Consider the following 13,647-nt stretch of genomic DNA (forward strand, 5'->3'; position numbering starts at 1 on the left):
ATATAAGGAAAATATTGAGAGAAAGATATGGGCCGTGAGAGCTGATCTCTCCATAGTCTTCACCACAGTGAAGCACTGGCCTTCAGCCTATTGATCTTCTCAGGCAATAACACAGTCATGGCCGATGGGGATGTGTGACTATCATTACATCCTGACCCAACCAGGGGAGAGCTATAGAGCGACGGACGTTATTCTAATCTGACAGGCAATTCTAACAAGTGGCTCCTAATCGATAAATCATTTACACATGTTATGACTCCCTACCATATATGTAATTGATCGCCTGACTCAATCATGTGATTCAAAGACATTGGTTTAACCCTTTGTAGATGAATGGGCATTTTTTTAAGATACAAAGTCTCCACAGACAACAAAAAATCCCAAAACGTGCCATTTACAAAAGAATAACATCTAAAAACAAGCTATTATAGTTGTCACGATCGTCTATGGGTGAGAGAGAGGACCAAGGCGCAGCGTGTGCATAATACATTCTCCTTTATTTAGAGATAGGAAAAAACACGAAACGAACACTGTTAACAAACTAAACAAAAACAACAAACGACCACGAAGCTAACGACGTAGGTGCATACACAAGCAACAAACGTTCAACATAGACAATTACCCACAAAACCCCAATGCCTATGACTGCCTTAAATATGGCTCTCAATCAGAGACAATGAACCACAGCTGCCTCTAATTGAGAACCAATCTAGGCAGCCATAGACATACAAACACCTAGACAAGACACTGACCCATATACCATACAAAACCCCTAGACAATACAAAAACACATACATTCCCCATGTCACCCCATGACCTAACTAAAATAATCAAGAAAACAAAGAATACTAAGGCCAGGGTGTGACAGTACCCCCCCCCAAAGGTGCGGACTCCGGCCGCACAACCTAACATTGAAGGGGAGGGTCCGGGGTGGGCCTTATTATGGCGGCGGCTCGGGTGCGGGACGTGGCCCCCACTCCACCATAGTTAATACCCGCTTTGGTGGCGCCTCTGGAGCGGCGACCCTTGTAGCAAGTCCCGGACTGAAGACCATCCCAGAGGGTGCCACCGGACGGATGGGTAGCTCCGGACTGAGGGGTAGCTCCGGACTGAGGGGTAGCTCCGGACTGAGGGGTAGCTCCGGACTGAGGGGTAGCTCATGACTGGAGGGCAGCTCATGACTGGAGGGCAGCTCATGACTGGAGGGCAGCTCATGACTGGACGGCAGCTCATGACTGGACGGCAGCTCCGGACTGAGGGACGGCAGCTCCGGACTGAGGGACGGCAGCTCCGGACTGAGGGACGGCAGCTCATGGCTGGCTGACGGATCTGGCTGCTCATGGCTGGCTGACGGATCTGGCTGCTCATGGCTGGCTGACGGATCTGGCTGCTCATGGCTGGCTGACGGATCTGGCTGCTCATGGCTGGCTGACGGATCTGGCTGCTCATGGCTGGCTGACGGATCTGGCTGCTCATGGCTGGCTGACGGATCTGGCTGCTCATGGCTGGCTGACGGATCTGGCTGCTCATGGCTGGCTGACGGATCTGGCTGCTCATGGCTGGCTGACGGATCTGGCGGATCCTGGCTGACTGGCGGCTCTGGCGGATCCTGGCTGACTGGCGGCTCTGGCGGATCCTGGCTGACTGGCGGCTCTGGCGGATCCTGGCTGACTGGGGCTCTGGCGGATCCTGGCTGACTGGCGGCTCTGGCGGATCCTGGCTGACTGGCGGCTCTGGCGGATCCTGGCGGCTCTGGCGGATCCTGGCTGACTGGCGGCTCCTGGCTGACTGGCGGCTCTGGCGGATCCTGGCTGGTTGGCGGCTCTGGCGGATCCTGGCTGGTTGGCGGCTCTGGCGGATCCTGGCTGACTGGCGGCTCTGGCGGATCCTGGCTGACTGGCGGCTCTAGCGGCTCCTGACTGACGGACAGCTCTGACGGCTCCTGACTGACGGACGGCTCAGATGGCGCTGGGCAGACGGACGGCTCAGATGGCGCTGGGCAGACGGACGGCTCAGATGGCGCTGGGCAGACGGATGGCTCAGATGGCGCTGGGCAGACGGATGGCTCAGATGGCGCTGGGCAGACGGATGGCTCAGATGGCGCTGGGCAGACGGATGGCTCAGATGGCGCTGGGCAGACGGATGGCTCAGATGGCGCTGGGCAGACGGCATACTCTGGCCGGCTGAGGCGCACTTTAGGCCTGGTGCGTGGTGCCGGCACTGGTGGTACCGGGCTGGGGACACGCATCTCAGGGCTAGTGCGGGGAGCAGCAACAGGACGCACAGGATTCTGGAGACGCACAGGAGGCGTGGTGCGTGGTGTAGGCACTGGTGGTAATGGGCTGGAGACACGCACCATAGGGCTAGTGCGTGGAGGAGGAACAGGGCTCGGAGACGCACAGGAAGCCTGGTGCGTGGTGTAGGCACTGGTGGTACTGGGTTGGGGTGGGGAGGTGGCGCCGGAAATACCGGACCGTGCAGGCGTACTGGCTCCCTTGAGCACTGAGCCTGCCCAACCTTACCTGGTTGTATGCTCCCCGTCGCCCGACCAGTGCGGGGAGGTGGAATAACCCGCACCGGGCTATGTAGGCGAACCGGGGACACCATGCGTAAGGCTGGTGCCATGTAAGCCGGCCCGAGGAGACGCACTGGTGGCCAGATGCGTTGGGCCGGCTTCATGACATCCGGCTCAATCCTCAATCTAGCCCTGCCAGTGCGGGGAGGTGGAATAACCCGCACCGGGCTATGAACACGTACAGGAGACACCATGCGCTCTACTGCGTAACACGTACAGGGAGTATGCGCAGGTCTCCTACCTGACTTCGTCACACTCCCTTTTAGCCCCCCTCCAATAATTTTTTGGGGCTGACTCACAGGCTTCCTACCGCGTCTTCGTGCTGCCTCCATTCGCCAGTATCCCTCCTCGCACTGCGCCAGAGAATCCCAGGCGGGCTCCGGCACTCGCCCTGGGTCGATCGCCCACCTGTCGATCTCCTCCCACGTAGTGTATCCCAGATCCTGCTCCCATTGCCATAAATCCTGTGTGTATTGCTCCTGTTGCCGCTTGACACGCTGCTTGGTCCCGTTTTGGTGGGTAATTCTGTCACGATCGTCTATGGGTGAGAGAGAGGACCAAGGCGCAGCGTGTGCAAAATACATTCGCCTTTATTTAGAGAAAGGAAAAAACAAGAAACGAACACTGATAACAAACTAAACAAAAACAACAAACGACCGTGAAGCTAACGACGTAGGTGCATACACAAGCAACAAACGTTCAACATAGACAATTACCCACAAAACCCCAATGCCTATGACTGCCTTAAATATGGCTCTCAATCAGAGACAATGAACCACAGCTGCCTCTAATTGAGAACCAATCTAGGCAGCCATAGACATACAAACACCTAGACAAGACACTGACCCATATACCATACAAAACCCCTAGACAATACAAAAACACATACATTCCCCATGTCACCCCCTGACCTAACTAAAATAATCAAGAAAACAAAGAATACTAAGGCCAGGGCGTGACAATAGCACTCTCTATAGTGAGACACCATATGACTTCTCTCACTAGAGAAAAACCCTTTGAAAAGCATTTAAATAATGCAACTCATTTTCTACCAGCTCAGTTGATTGTATTGTTAGCATTGTCCCACCGTTAACATGACGCATCCTTATGTTACAGACGATCCTGTCTCATAAATAGAATAAAAATAAAACAGATTTTTCGTTAAGTGGGAGACATCTGCTATGTTCCATCTTCAAACGGAATATCCATCTGTTATGCAGGTGTTTTGAGGAAGCATGAGAATGCATTAAAGAATGAGTAGCAGCAGACCCATGTAAAATCCCACATTAAAGGGTTATGGAGTGAGGCTGAGAGAATAAAGAGTATCTTCTGAGATGAAAGAACATACACACATACAGAACCAGTCAAAAGTTCTGACACACCTACTCATTCAAGGGTTTTTCTTTACTTTTCTACATTGTAGAATAATAGTGAAGACATCAAAAATATGAAATAAAACATGGAATTATGTAGTAACCAAAAATGTGTTAAACAAATCAAAAATATATTTTTGATTTTAGATTCTTCAAAGTAGCCACCCTTTGCCTTGATGACAGCTTTGCACACTCACATTGTGAGTGAAGCTGGTGAAGCCAGGTGAAGCTGGTTGAGAGAAGAAGTTCCAACATATGCTGAGCACTTGTTGGCTACTTTTCCTTCACTCTGCGGTCCAACTCATCCCAAACCATCTCAATTGGTTTGAGGTCAGGTGATTGTGGAGGCCAGGTCATCTGATGAAGCACTCCATCACTCTCCTTCTTGGTTAAATAGCCCTTACACAGCCTGGGGGTGTGTTTTGGGTCATTGTCCTGTTGAAAAACAAATGATAGTCCCACTAAGAGCAAACAGGATGGGATGGCGTATCACTGCAGAATGCTGTGGTAGCCATGCTGGTTAAGTGTGCCTGGAATTCTAAATAAATCACTGACAGTGTCACCAGCAAAGCACCCCCACACCATCACACCTCCTCCTCTTTGCTTCACGGTGGGCACCACACATGCAAAGATCATCCGTTCACCTACTCCGCGTCTCACAAAGACACGGCGGTTGGAACCAAAAATCTCACATTTGGACTCATCAAACTAAAGGACAGATTTCCACCAGTCTAATGTCCATTGCTCATGTTTCTTGCCCCAAGCAAGTCTCTTCTTATTATTATTAGTGCCCTTTAGTAATGGTTTCTTTGCAGCAATTCGACCATGAAGGCCTGATTCACGCAGTCTCCTCTGAACAGTTGATGTTGAGATGTGTCTGTTACTTGAACTCTGTGAAGCATTTATTTGGCTGCAATTTCTGAGGCTGGTAACTCTAATGAACTTATCCTCTGCAGCAGTGTTAACTCTGGGTCTTCCTTTCCTGTGGCTCCTCATAGAGCTTGATGGTTTTTGCGTCTGCACTTGAATAAACTTTCAATGTTCTTGAAATGTTCTATATTGACTGACCTTAATCTCTTAAAGTAATGATGGACTGTCGTTTCTCTTTGCTTATTTGACCTGTTCTTGCCATAATATGGACTTGGTCTTTTACCATTTAGGGCTATCTTCTGTATACCTCCCCTACCTTGTCACAACACAAATGACTGGCTCAAATGCATTAAGAAGGAAAACAATTCCACAAATTAACTTTTAACAAGGCACACTTGTTAATTGAAATTCATTCCAGGTGAATACCTCATGAAGCTGGTTGAGAGAATGCCAAGAGGCAAAGGGTGGCTACTTTGAAAAATCTCAAATATAAAATATATTTAGATTTTTTTAAGCACTTTTTTGGTTACTACATGATTCCATATGTGTCATTTCATTGTTTTGATGTCTTCTCTATTATTCTACAATATAGAAAATAGAAAAAATAAAGAAAACCCTCGAATGAGTACGTGTGTTCAAACTTTTGACTGGTACTGTACATGTTACTGAACAAAAATATTAACACAACAATTTCAAAGATTTTACTGAGTTACAGTTTATATGAAGAAATCAGTCAATTTAAATAAATTCATTAGGCTCTAATCTATGGATTTCATATGACTGAGAATACAGATATGCCTCTGTTGGTCACAGATACCTTAACAAAAAATGGGCATCACAATGGGCCTAAGGATCTCGTCACTGTATTTTTGTGCATTCGAATTGGCATCGATAACATGCAATTGTGTCCGTTGTCTGTAGCTCATACTATAACCCCACCACCACCATGGGACACTCTGTTCACAGCATTGACATCATCAAACCGCTCACCCACATGACGCCATAAACATGGTCTGTGGTTGTGAGGCTGGTTGGACCTACTGCCAAATTCTCTAAAATTACGTTGGAGGCGGCTTACGGTAGAGATCAACAGCTCTGGTGGACATTCCTGCAGTCAGCATGCCAATTGCACGTTTCCTCAAAACTTGAGACATCTGGGGCATTGTATTGTGTGACAAAACGGCACATTTTTACTGAGCAAGATGGCGCCGATAGAGATGGCAGCTTCTCTTCTAGTCCTTAGGAAACTGTGCAGTATTTAGTTTTTTATGTATTATTTCTTACATTGTTAGCCCAGAAAACCTTAAGTGTTATTACATACAACCAGGAAGAACTATTGGATATCAGAGAGACATCAACTTACCAGCACAACCAGCACTACGACCAGGAATACGACTTTCCCAAAGCGGATCATTTGTCTGCACCTCCCAGGGCATTTGAACTTATTCCAGAGGCCGACCCAAAACAACGCCACCGGAGGAGAGGGTGCCGGAGCATTCTTCTAGTGAGGCTTCGGATGCGCGCGCGCACCACCCAACCCCTTCCAAGTATATTACTCGCTAATGTCTGGTCCCTAGTTAACAAAGTCGACGAAATCAGGGCAAGAGTTGCTTTCCAAAGAGATATCCGGGATTGTAACATACTCAGTTTCACGGAAACATGGCTAGCTGGGGACATGCTGTCGGAGTGAGCACAGCCAACAGGATTTTCAGTGCATTGCACCGACAGGAATAAACATTTCTCTGGTAAGAAGAAGGGCGGGGGTGTATGTTTCATGACTAACGACTCATGGTGTAATTGTAACATCATACAGGAACTCAAGTCCTTTTGTTCACCTGACCTAGAATTCCTCACAATCAAATGCCGACCGTATTATCTCCCAAGAGAACTCTCCTCGGTTATCGTCACAGCCATGTATATCCCCCCGCAAGCGGATACCAAGACGGCCATCAAGGAACTTCACTGGACTTTATGCAAACTGGAAACCATATATCCTGAGGCTGCATTTATTGTAGCTGGGGATTTTAACAAAGCTAATCTGAGAACAAGGCTACCTAAATTCTATCAGCATATCGATTGCAGTACACGAGCGAGTAACACACTCAACCACTGCCACTCTAACTTTCCGTGATGCATACAAGGCCCTCCCCCGCCCTCCTTTTGGCAAATCTGACCATGACTCCATCTTGTTGCTCCCCTCCTATAGGCAGAAACTAAAACAGGAAGCGCCCGTGCTTAGGTTTATCCAACGCTGGTCTGACCAATCGGTTTCCATGCTTCAAGATTGCTTCAATCACGTGGACTGGGATATGTTCCGGGTAGCCTCAGATAATAACATTGATGTATACGCTGACACAGTGAGCGAGTTTATAAGGAAGTGTGTAGGAGATGTTGTACCCACTTAAAACCTTCCCTAACCAGAAACTGTGGATTGATGGCAGCATTCGCGCAAAACCGAAAGCATGTACCACCAGATTTAATCATGGCAAGGCGACTGGAAATATGGCCAAATACAAACAGTCAAGTTATTCCCTCCGTAAGGCAATCAAACAAGCAGAGTGTCAGTATAGAGACAAAGTGGTCGCAATTCAACAGCTCAAACACGAGACATATGTGGCAGGGTCTACAGACAATCACGGATTACAAAAAGAAAACCAGCCCCTTCGCGGACATCGACGTCTTGCATCCAGACAAATTAAACAACTTCTTTGCGTGCTTTGAGGACAATTCAGTGCCACCGACGCGGCCCGCTACCAAAGACTGTGGGCTCTCCTTCTCCGTGGCCGTCGTGAGTAAAACATTTTAACGTGTTAACCCTCGCAAGGCTGCCGGCCCAGACGGCATCACTAGCCACGTCCTCAGAGCATGCGCAGACCAGCTGGCTAGTGTGTTTACGGACATATTCAATCAATCCCTATCCCAGTTTTCTGTCCCCACATGCTTCAAGAGGACCACCATTGTTCCTGTTCCCAAGAAAGCTAAGGTAACTGAACTAAATGACTATCGCCCCGTAGCACTCACCTCTGTCATCATGATGTGCTTTGAGAGACTAGTCAAAGACCATATCACCTCCACCCTACCTGTCACCCTAGACCCACTTCAATTTGCTTACCGCACCAATAGGTCCACAGATGACGCAATCGCCATCACACTGCACACTGCCCTATCCCATCTGGACAAGAAGAATACCTATGTAAGAATTCTGTTCATTGACTATAGCTCAGCATTCAACACCATAGTACCCTCCAAACCCATCATTAAGCTTGAGACCCTGGGTCTCAACCCCGCCCTGTGCAACTGGGTCCTGGACTTCCTGACGGGCCGCCCCCAGGTGGTGAAGGTAGGAAAAAACATCTCCACTCCGCTGATCCTCAACACTGGGGCCCCACAAGGGTGGGTTCTCAGTACCCTCCTGTACTCTGTGTTCACCCACGACTGCGTGGCCATGCACACCTCCAACTCAATCATCAAGTTTGCAGACAACACAACAGTGGTAGGCTTGATTACCAACAACGACGAGACAGCCTACAGGGAGGAGGTGAGGGCACTCAGAGTGTGGTGTCAGGAAAACAACCTCTCACTCAATGTGAGGAAACAGCAAAGGGAGCACCCACATATCCAGATCGACGGGACAGCAGTGGAGAAGGTGCATATCACCGACAAACTGAAATGGTCCATGCTCACAGACAGTGTGATGAATAAGGCGCAACAGTGCCTCCTCAATCTCAGGAGGCTGAAAAAAGGTGGCTTGTCACCGAAAACCCTCACTAACTTTTACAGGGGCACAATTGAGAGCATTCTGTCGCGCTGTATCACCGCCTGGTACGGCAACTGCACCACCCACAACCGCAAGGCGCTCCAGAGGGTGGTGCGGTCTGCACAACGCATCACTGGGGGCAAACTACCTGCCCTCCAGGACACCTACAACACCCGATGTCACAGGAAGGCAAATAAGATCATCAAGGACAATAACCACCCGAGCCACTGCCTGTTCACCCCACTTCCATCCAGAAGGCGAGGTCAGTACAGGTGCATCAAATCTGGGACAGAGAGATTGAAAAACAGCTTCTATCTCAAGGCGATCAGATTGTTAAACAGCCACCACTAGCACAGAGAGGCGGCTGCCTACCTACAGACTTGATATCATTGGCCACTTTAATAAATGGAACACTAGTCACTTTATTAATGCCACTTTAAGAATGTTTACATATCTCGCATTACTCATCTCATATGTATATGATGTATACTGTATCCTTCACTATCTATTCTTTACTATCTAATGCATCTCAGCCGCTCTGTCACTGCTCATCCATATATTTTATACTTATATATTCTCATCCCATTCCTTTAATATATTGTATTAGGTTTTGTTGTGGAATTGTTAGATATGACCTGTTAGATACTGCTGCGCTGTCGGATCTAGAAGCATAAGCATTTCGCTACACTCGCAATAACATCTGATAACCATGTGTATGTGACCAATAAAATTTGATTTGGCCTTTTATTGTCCCCAGCACAAGGTGCACTTGTGTAATGGTCATGCTGTTTAATCAGCTTCTTGATATGCCACACCTGTCAGGTGGATGGATTATCTTGGCAAAGGAGAAATGCTCACTAGCAGGGATGTAAACAAATTTTTCCACAAAATTTGAGAGAAAAAAGCTTTTTGTGCGTATGGAACATTTCTGGGATATTTTTTTCAGCTAATGAAACATGGAACCAAAATGTTACACATTGCATTTGTATTTTTGTTCACTGTACATACATATCATCCATTTGGTCATTTCATCTGACAGTAAAAAGGGTGAGTAATTAATTATTGTGTTATTGTCCAATAATGTTAATGGACAAAATTTGCCCACTGATGCTAAATAGATGCAATGAATGATCTGATTTAATAAATGTGAAAATGAATATTATAGAAGTGCTGCGCATTGAAATGTCAGGCTTTGTAGCCTCTCTGGTCTAAGTCAAAGGTAATCCATGTTGGCTACTCTCCCCCTTCTTCTTCTGATGTCAACTTCAAAGAGGAAGTGACAAACAGAATCCCATTATATCTTGGCACTGGGTGTTATGAATGCTTTATGAAGGCTTCGTGGAAGTCTGACTGATATTCATTTCTGATTTTATTTTGTGTCATGCTTATAACAGACATGGTTTCCAAAAACTAAGATCACTATGATTCAGCATGGAAATACTGCAATATTATTGGGAAAAACAAAACACAAAAATCACACAGAAGGACAAATGTCCATTTGTAACTACAAAACCATTACAATGAGAGAGGTGGTTTTTGTATTTTTATAGACAAGCCCCCCCAAAGGCATCAAGCAAGCTCCAGATTTCCTAGTCTTTTTTTCTCTTTATTGAGTTACACAACCATCTGAGCAGCTAATTCTGTTTGCTGACACAGATTTGAATAGTCTGACTGATCCTTAGAGAAGTACAGTTAGAGAGAAGTTAGCCTGCCAAACGAGTGCTTCTGACACTCAGATGCATCCAATGCTGCGAGAGGTGGTCAGCAAGACTTTGGAAGCCTGCTCACTGTCTACAACCATTCTCATCTCGAATGAACCAGAGGGTCCCATTGCATGCCATTCAACAAAAACAAATGCCAAGACCTGACATTAGAATACACTCTCAGCTCCAACATGTTGAATATTAAATAAGCAAACAGATAAATATAATTATTTTCAGGTAAAAAGAAAAGCTATCCATAGCTAACTGTCTTCCATAAACATTGCAATACTGAACTGAACTGCAGGGTGCAGATATGGTAAATTACATCTAAGAAGGTTCCATGCCAAAGCAAAAACATTGTATCCTGGGGTAGCTATGTAGCACCAAACTGATGTTGGCATTGGCTCCTCTATGAACTGAAGAGAAAAATACTCACACTAGAAACGGCAATACTGTATCTAATCACAATGGAATATGCTACTGAAATGTGCTCATACCTGCATGTCAGTCATGTGACAGACCCATATTCTGTCAGATTGATCAATATAATAGAGCATCTGGAGGCATTTCCTGAAATAACTAAAACCCATCCGCTCCAATTAAAGGTCTATATCTCCCATGGCAATCAAATTAAATAGTCTGTTCCAGTAATTCATGAGAATTCATTCTACGAATCTAAGAGAGGAAAATTATTTTAACAAAATTATTTTATCACTGTCACAGCAAATGGATTTTGATACATCGTAAATCCAACAACTTGCAGCACAGGCTATAGCAAAATGATGCAACCAGATATAGGGGGGTTAAATAAAGACCAACACTGGGATACACTGCAGGCTTATCCATGTGCACCCTCATTACAGACCTATCGCTGGGATCTTACAATAGTGCCTCAAGTGAACAGCAACTAAGAGAGAAGACATAACACTGTCAAGTGCCATAAATTAACAATGTTTTACACCCAGGGCAGAGAGATGCTTCTCTGCCAGAGGAATGTGGAATTGTCATACCAGATAAATATTAACATACAGCTTTTCAACAGAACAACAGCCACCTCTGTTGAATTGTATCCAAGGAAGGAGTAGCATTTCCTACATATGATGACCGTGACAATGTCATGCTATTGTTTAAAGCCTTTATCTCAGCTATAGACAGACATGACAAGTTTACTGTGCTTCATCGTATACATTACACATTTGTACTGTACCTATGCACCACTGTGTTTCATAAACCAGGCTGACCCTAACCTCCTCAACCCTGGAAAAAAATGTAAAATGCTATTATTGTATACAATAGTGTACATCTGTCTGCTACAGTGTGTAGATTTACAAAAAGCAGTGATTTAACAGAGACCTGAATCTGTCATTTGGATTATTAGGCTATATAGAAATTACTGCAACAACCACCTATTTGAAATATCAATGGCTTCATCTAAAAATAAACTGGGGCTTGTATAGACAAACTTACTCCACACCTACACACAACAGTATTTCTATAGAATCATATATTCTATGGTATCCTCCTAAACAACTCAAGCTCTATTCACAATCATAGTGGTGTGAAAAAGTGTTTTGTATACAAAGGAAGATATTATATCCAGAAAAAAAAGAATTAACAGTTAAACTATATATTTGTTTTATTCTCAATATTTAATCACCCCAGCTTAAAAGAAGCTGCATTGACACAACAGCTTTATAATGTTTCTATGTGAGTGGGTGTACTGTTGGGCTAGAATATTTTCTCATGAATTTTGAGCGGGGAGGGAGGGTGAAGCAGTTTTGGTAGTTGTTGAAAGAAATACATTGCCATAATTGAGTATCGTGGTACTCACACGCATGTGTGACGGAGAAGCTGTTCGAGGATTCGAGATTGTCTACATTGTAATTGAGATGGAAAGGTTTTTCCGTCACATTTTGATTGGTATTATACAGCTGGACAGCGAATCTGAAAGCGCTGTGCTCCTGCACTGTAGAGCGCATAAAGAGACCACCTATAGAAGAAAGAGAGGAGGAGATTACGAAGAATGTGACTTTTCATTGCCTAGTTGCTCTTATAATGTTTTATGAAAATACAGTATGACGTCAATATCAGTCCTTATAAATCATCAGTCCAATTTTACGCATCACATAACTACCTGGATTACCCTTACTTTATCTAGAATAAACACCACGCATTTAATTATACAGAGATTAACTTGTTCATGTATTATCTACACTGCCCATTGCAGTCGTGGAAAGTTATGTAGGAAGATACAGTACTTAAATAGGCTATGAGGAACTTTGTGCCATTTTCACACTCCACCACTCTAAAGCGGTGTTTCTCTTAGGTGGCTATTACCCTACCTGTCGTTAATGTAGGCTATTACTGATCAATTTGACAATGAATTATGCAAATATAAAATTAAGTCAACACCACACAACACTGTCTTAATGTACATTGATCTCGTTTTATTTTCAGGCTAAAGAAAAAACATGTTAGTTATGCTATTTCAAATATAACTTACCAATATTTATCTGGTTTGGAAACGCTCCATGCGATTTCCCAAAAAGCCACAACAAAAAAAGGACAATGGCTATTACGCGTTGCCTCATTTTCTCCGGCCTCTGAATTTAACTCCTCAAACGAATCTGATATAGGAAAACCATGTACACAAGCCTATGCGCACAGAAAATCCGCCAGATGTGTAAGCAGCTCTCACTGTGTACTACCAGTGATATACTACAGGTACGTTGAGGTGCGAGCGGAACTGCAGCAGAGCGAATCTTATGCCGTTGAGAGGGGAAAAGGCAAAGACTTATCTCAAAGATGGTGGTGGAGCGAGAAGCGGATCTTATTGTGAATAAGGATCATCCAATTGGGCCAGCAGGGGGACGTTGATCAAACTTGATCTAACGTTGAATTATAACATCATCCTCCCCATCCCGCCACTGCAGACCTTGTTGGCTGGGAAGAAACCGCGCGGGCGCAGTGTAGTGTTTGTCCACATGGTGTAAAGAGAGTCAAGATACTATGGTATCATCTAACATCTGATCTACTCTACTCAAGTGGGCTAGTTGAGGGAATATCAAATTACTGGTAGACTTTAATGCATCATCTATAAACTATCCGGTGAAGATTAAATTCGTTTACATGAAAAAAATTGCGTTAGGCTAAATTATATTTCTAAATATATTATTGACACTGATATTAAATGAATGCCAGGCAAATTGGTCACCCTCTCATTGCCTGTGTAAGTGGTCTTTGGAGATATTCCTGAAGACATGCCAATGTATTTAAAACATCTACAGGCTTGGTGGGTCCCCCACGGGACGGTTGAGCTAACGTAGGCTAATGCAATTAGCATGAGGTTGTAAGTAACAAGAACATCTC

At 45.2% G+C, this 13,647-nt stretch overlaps 1 protein-coding gene across 5 annotated transcripts in view; it reads right to left on the minus strand.

Moving 5' to 3' along the window:
• LOC139537319 (glutamate receptor 3-like) overlaps positions 1-13,213 on the minus strand; it is a 104,253-nt gene extending 91,040 nt beyond the window's left edge. For 2 of the 5 annotated variants that reach the window (XR_011667505.1, XM_071338493.1), the window contains exons 1-2: positions 12,782-13,213; positions 12,110-12,268 (exon numbers count right to left, since the gene is read on the minus strand). Coding sequence is in view for 4 of the 5 variants with exons in the window: in XM_071338493.1 (XP_071194594.1) it covers positions 12,110-12,268; positions 12,782-12,869 (247 nt within the window). In the remaining variant the exon portion in view is untranslated. The remainder of the gene's footprint in view (positions 1-12,109; positions 12,269-12,781) is intronic. The other 3 variants (XM_071338492.1, XM_071338491.1, XM_071338490.1) reach the window with 2 other exon arrangements.
• Between the last annotated feature and the right edge of the window lie 434 nt (positions 13,214-13,647).

This window comes from Salvelinus alpinus, chromosome 13 (genome assembly GCF_045679555.1).
Source record: "Salvelinus alpinus chromosome 13, SLU_Salpinus.1, whole genome shotgun sequence".
NCBI classification, from domain to species: domain Eukaryota; kingdom Metazoa; phylum Chordata; class Actinopteri; order Salmoniformes; family Salmonidae; genus Salvelinus; species Salvelinus alpinus.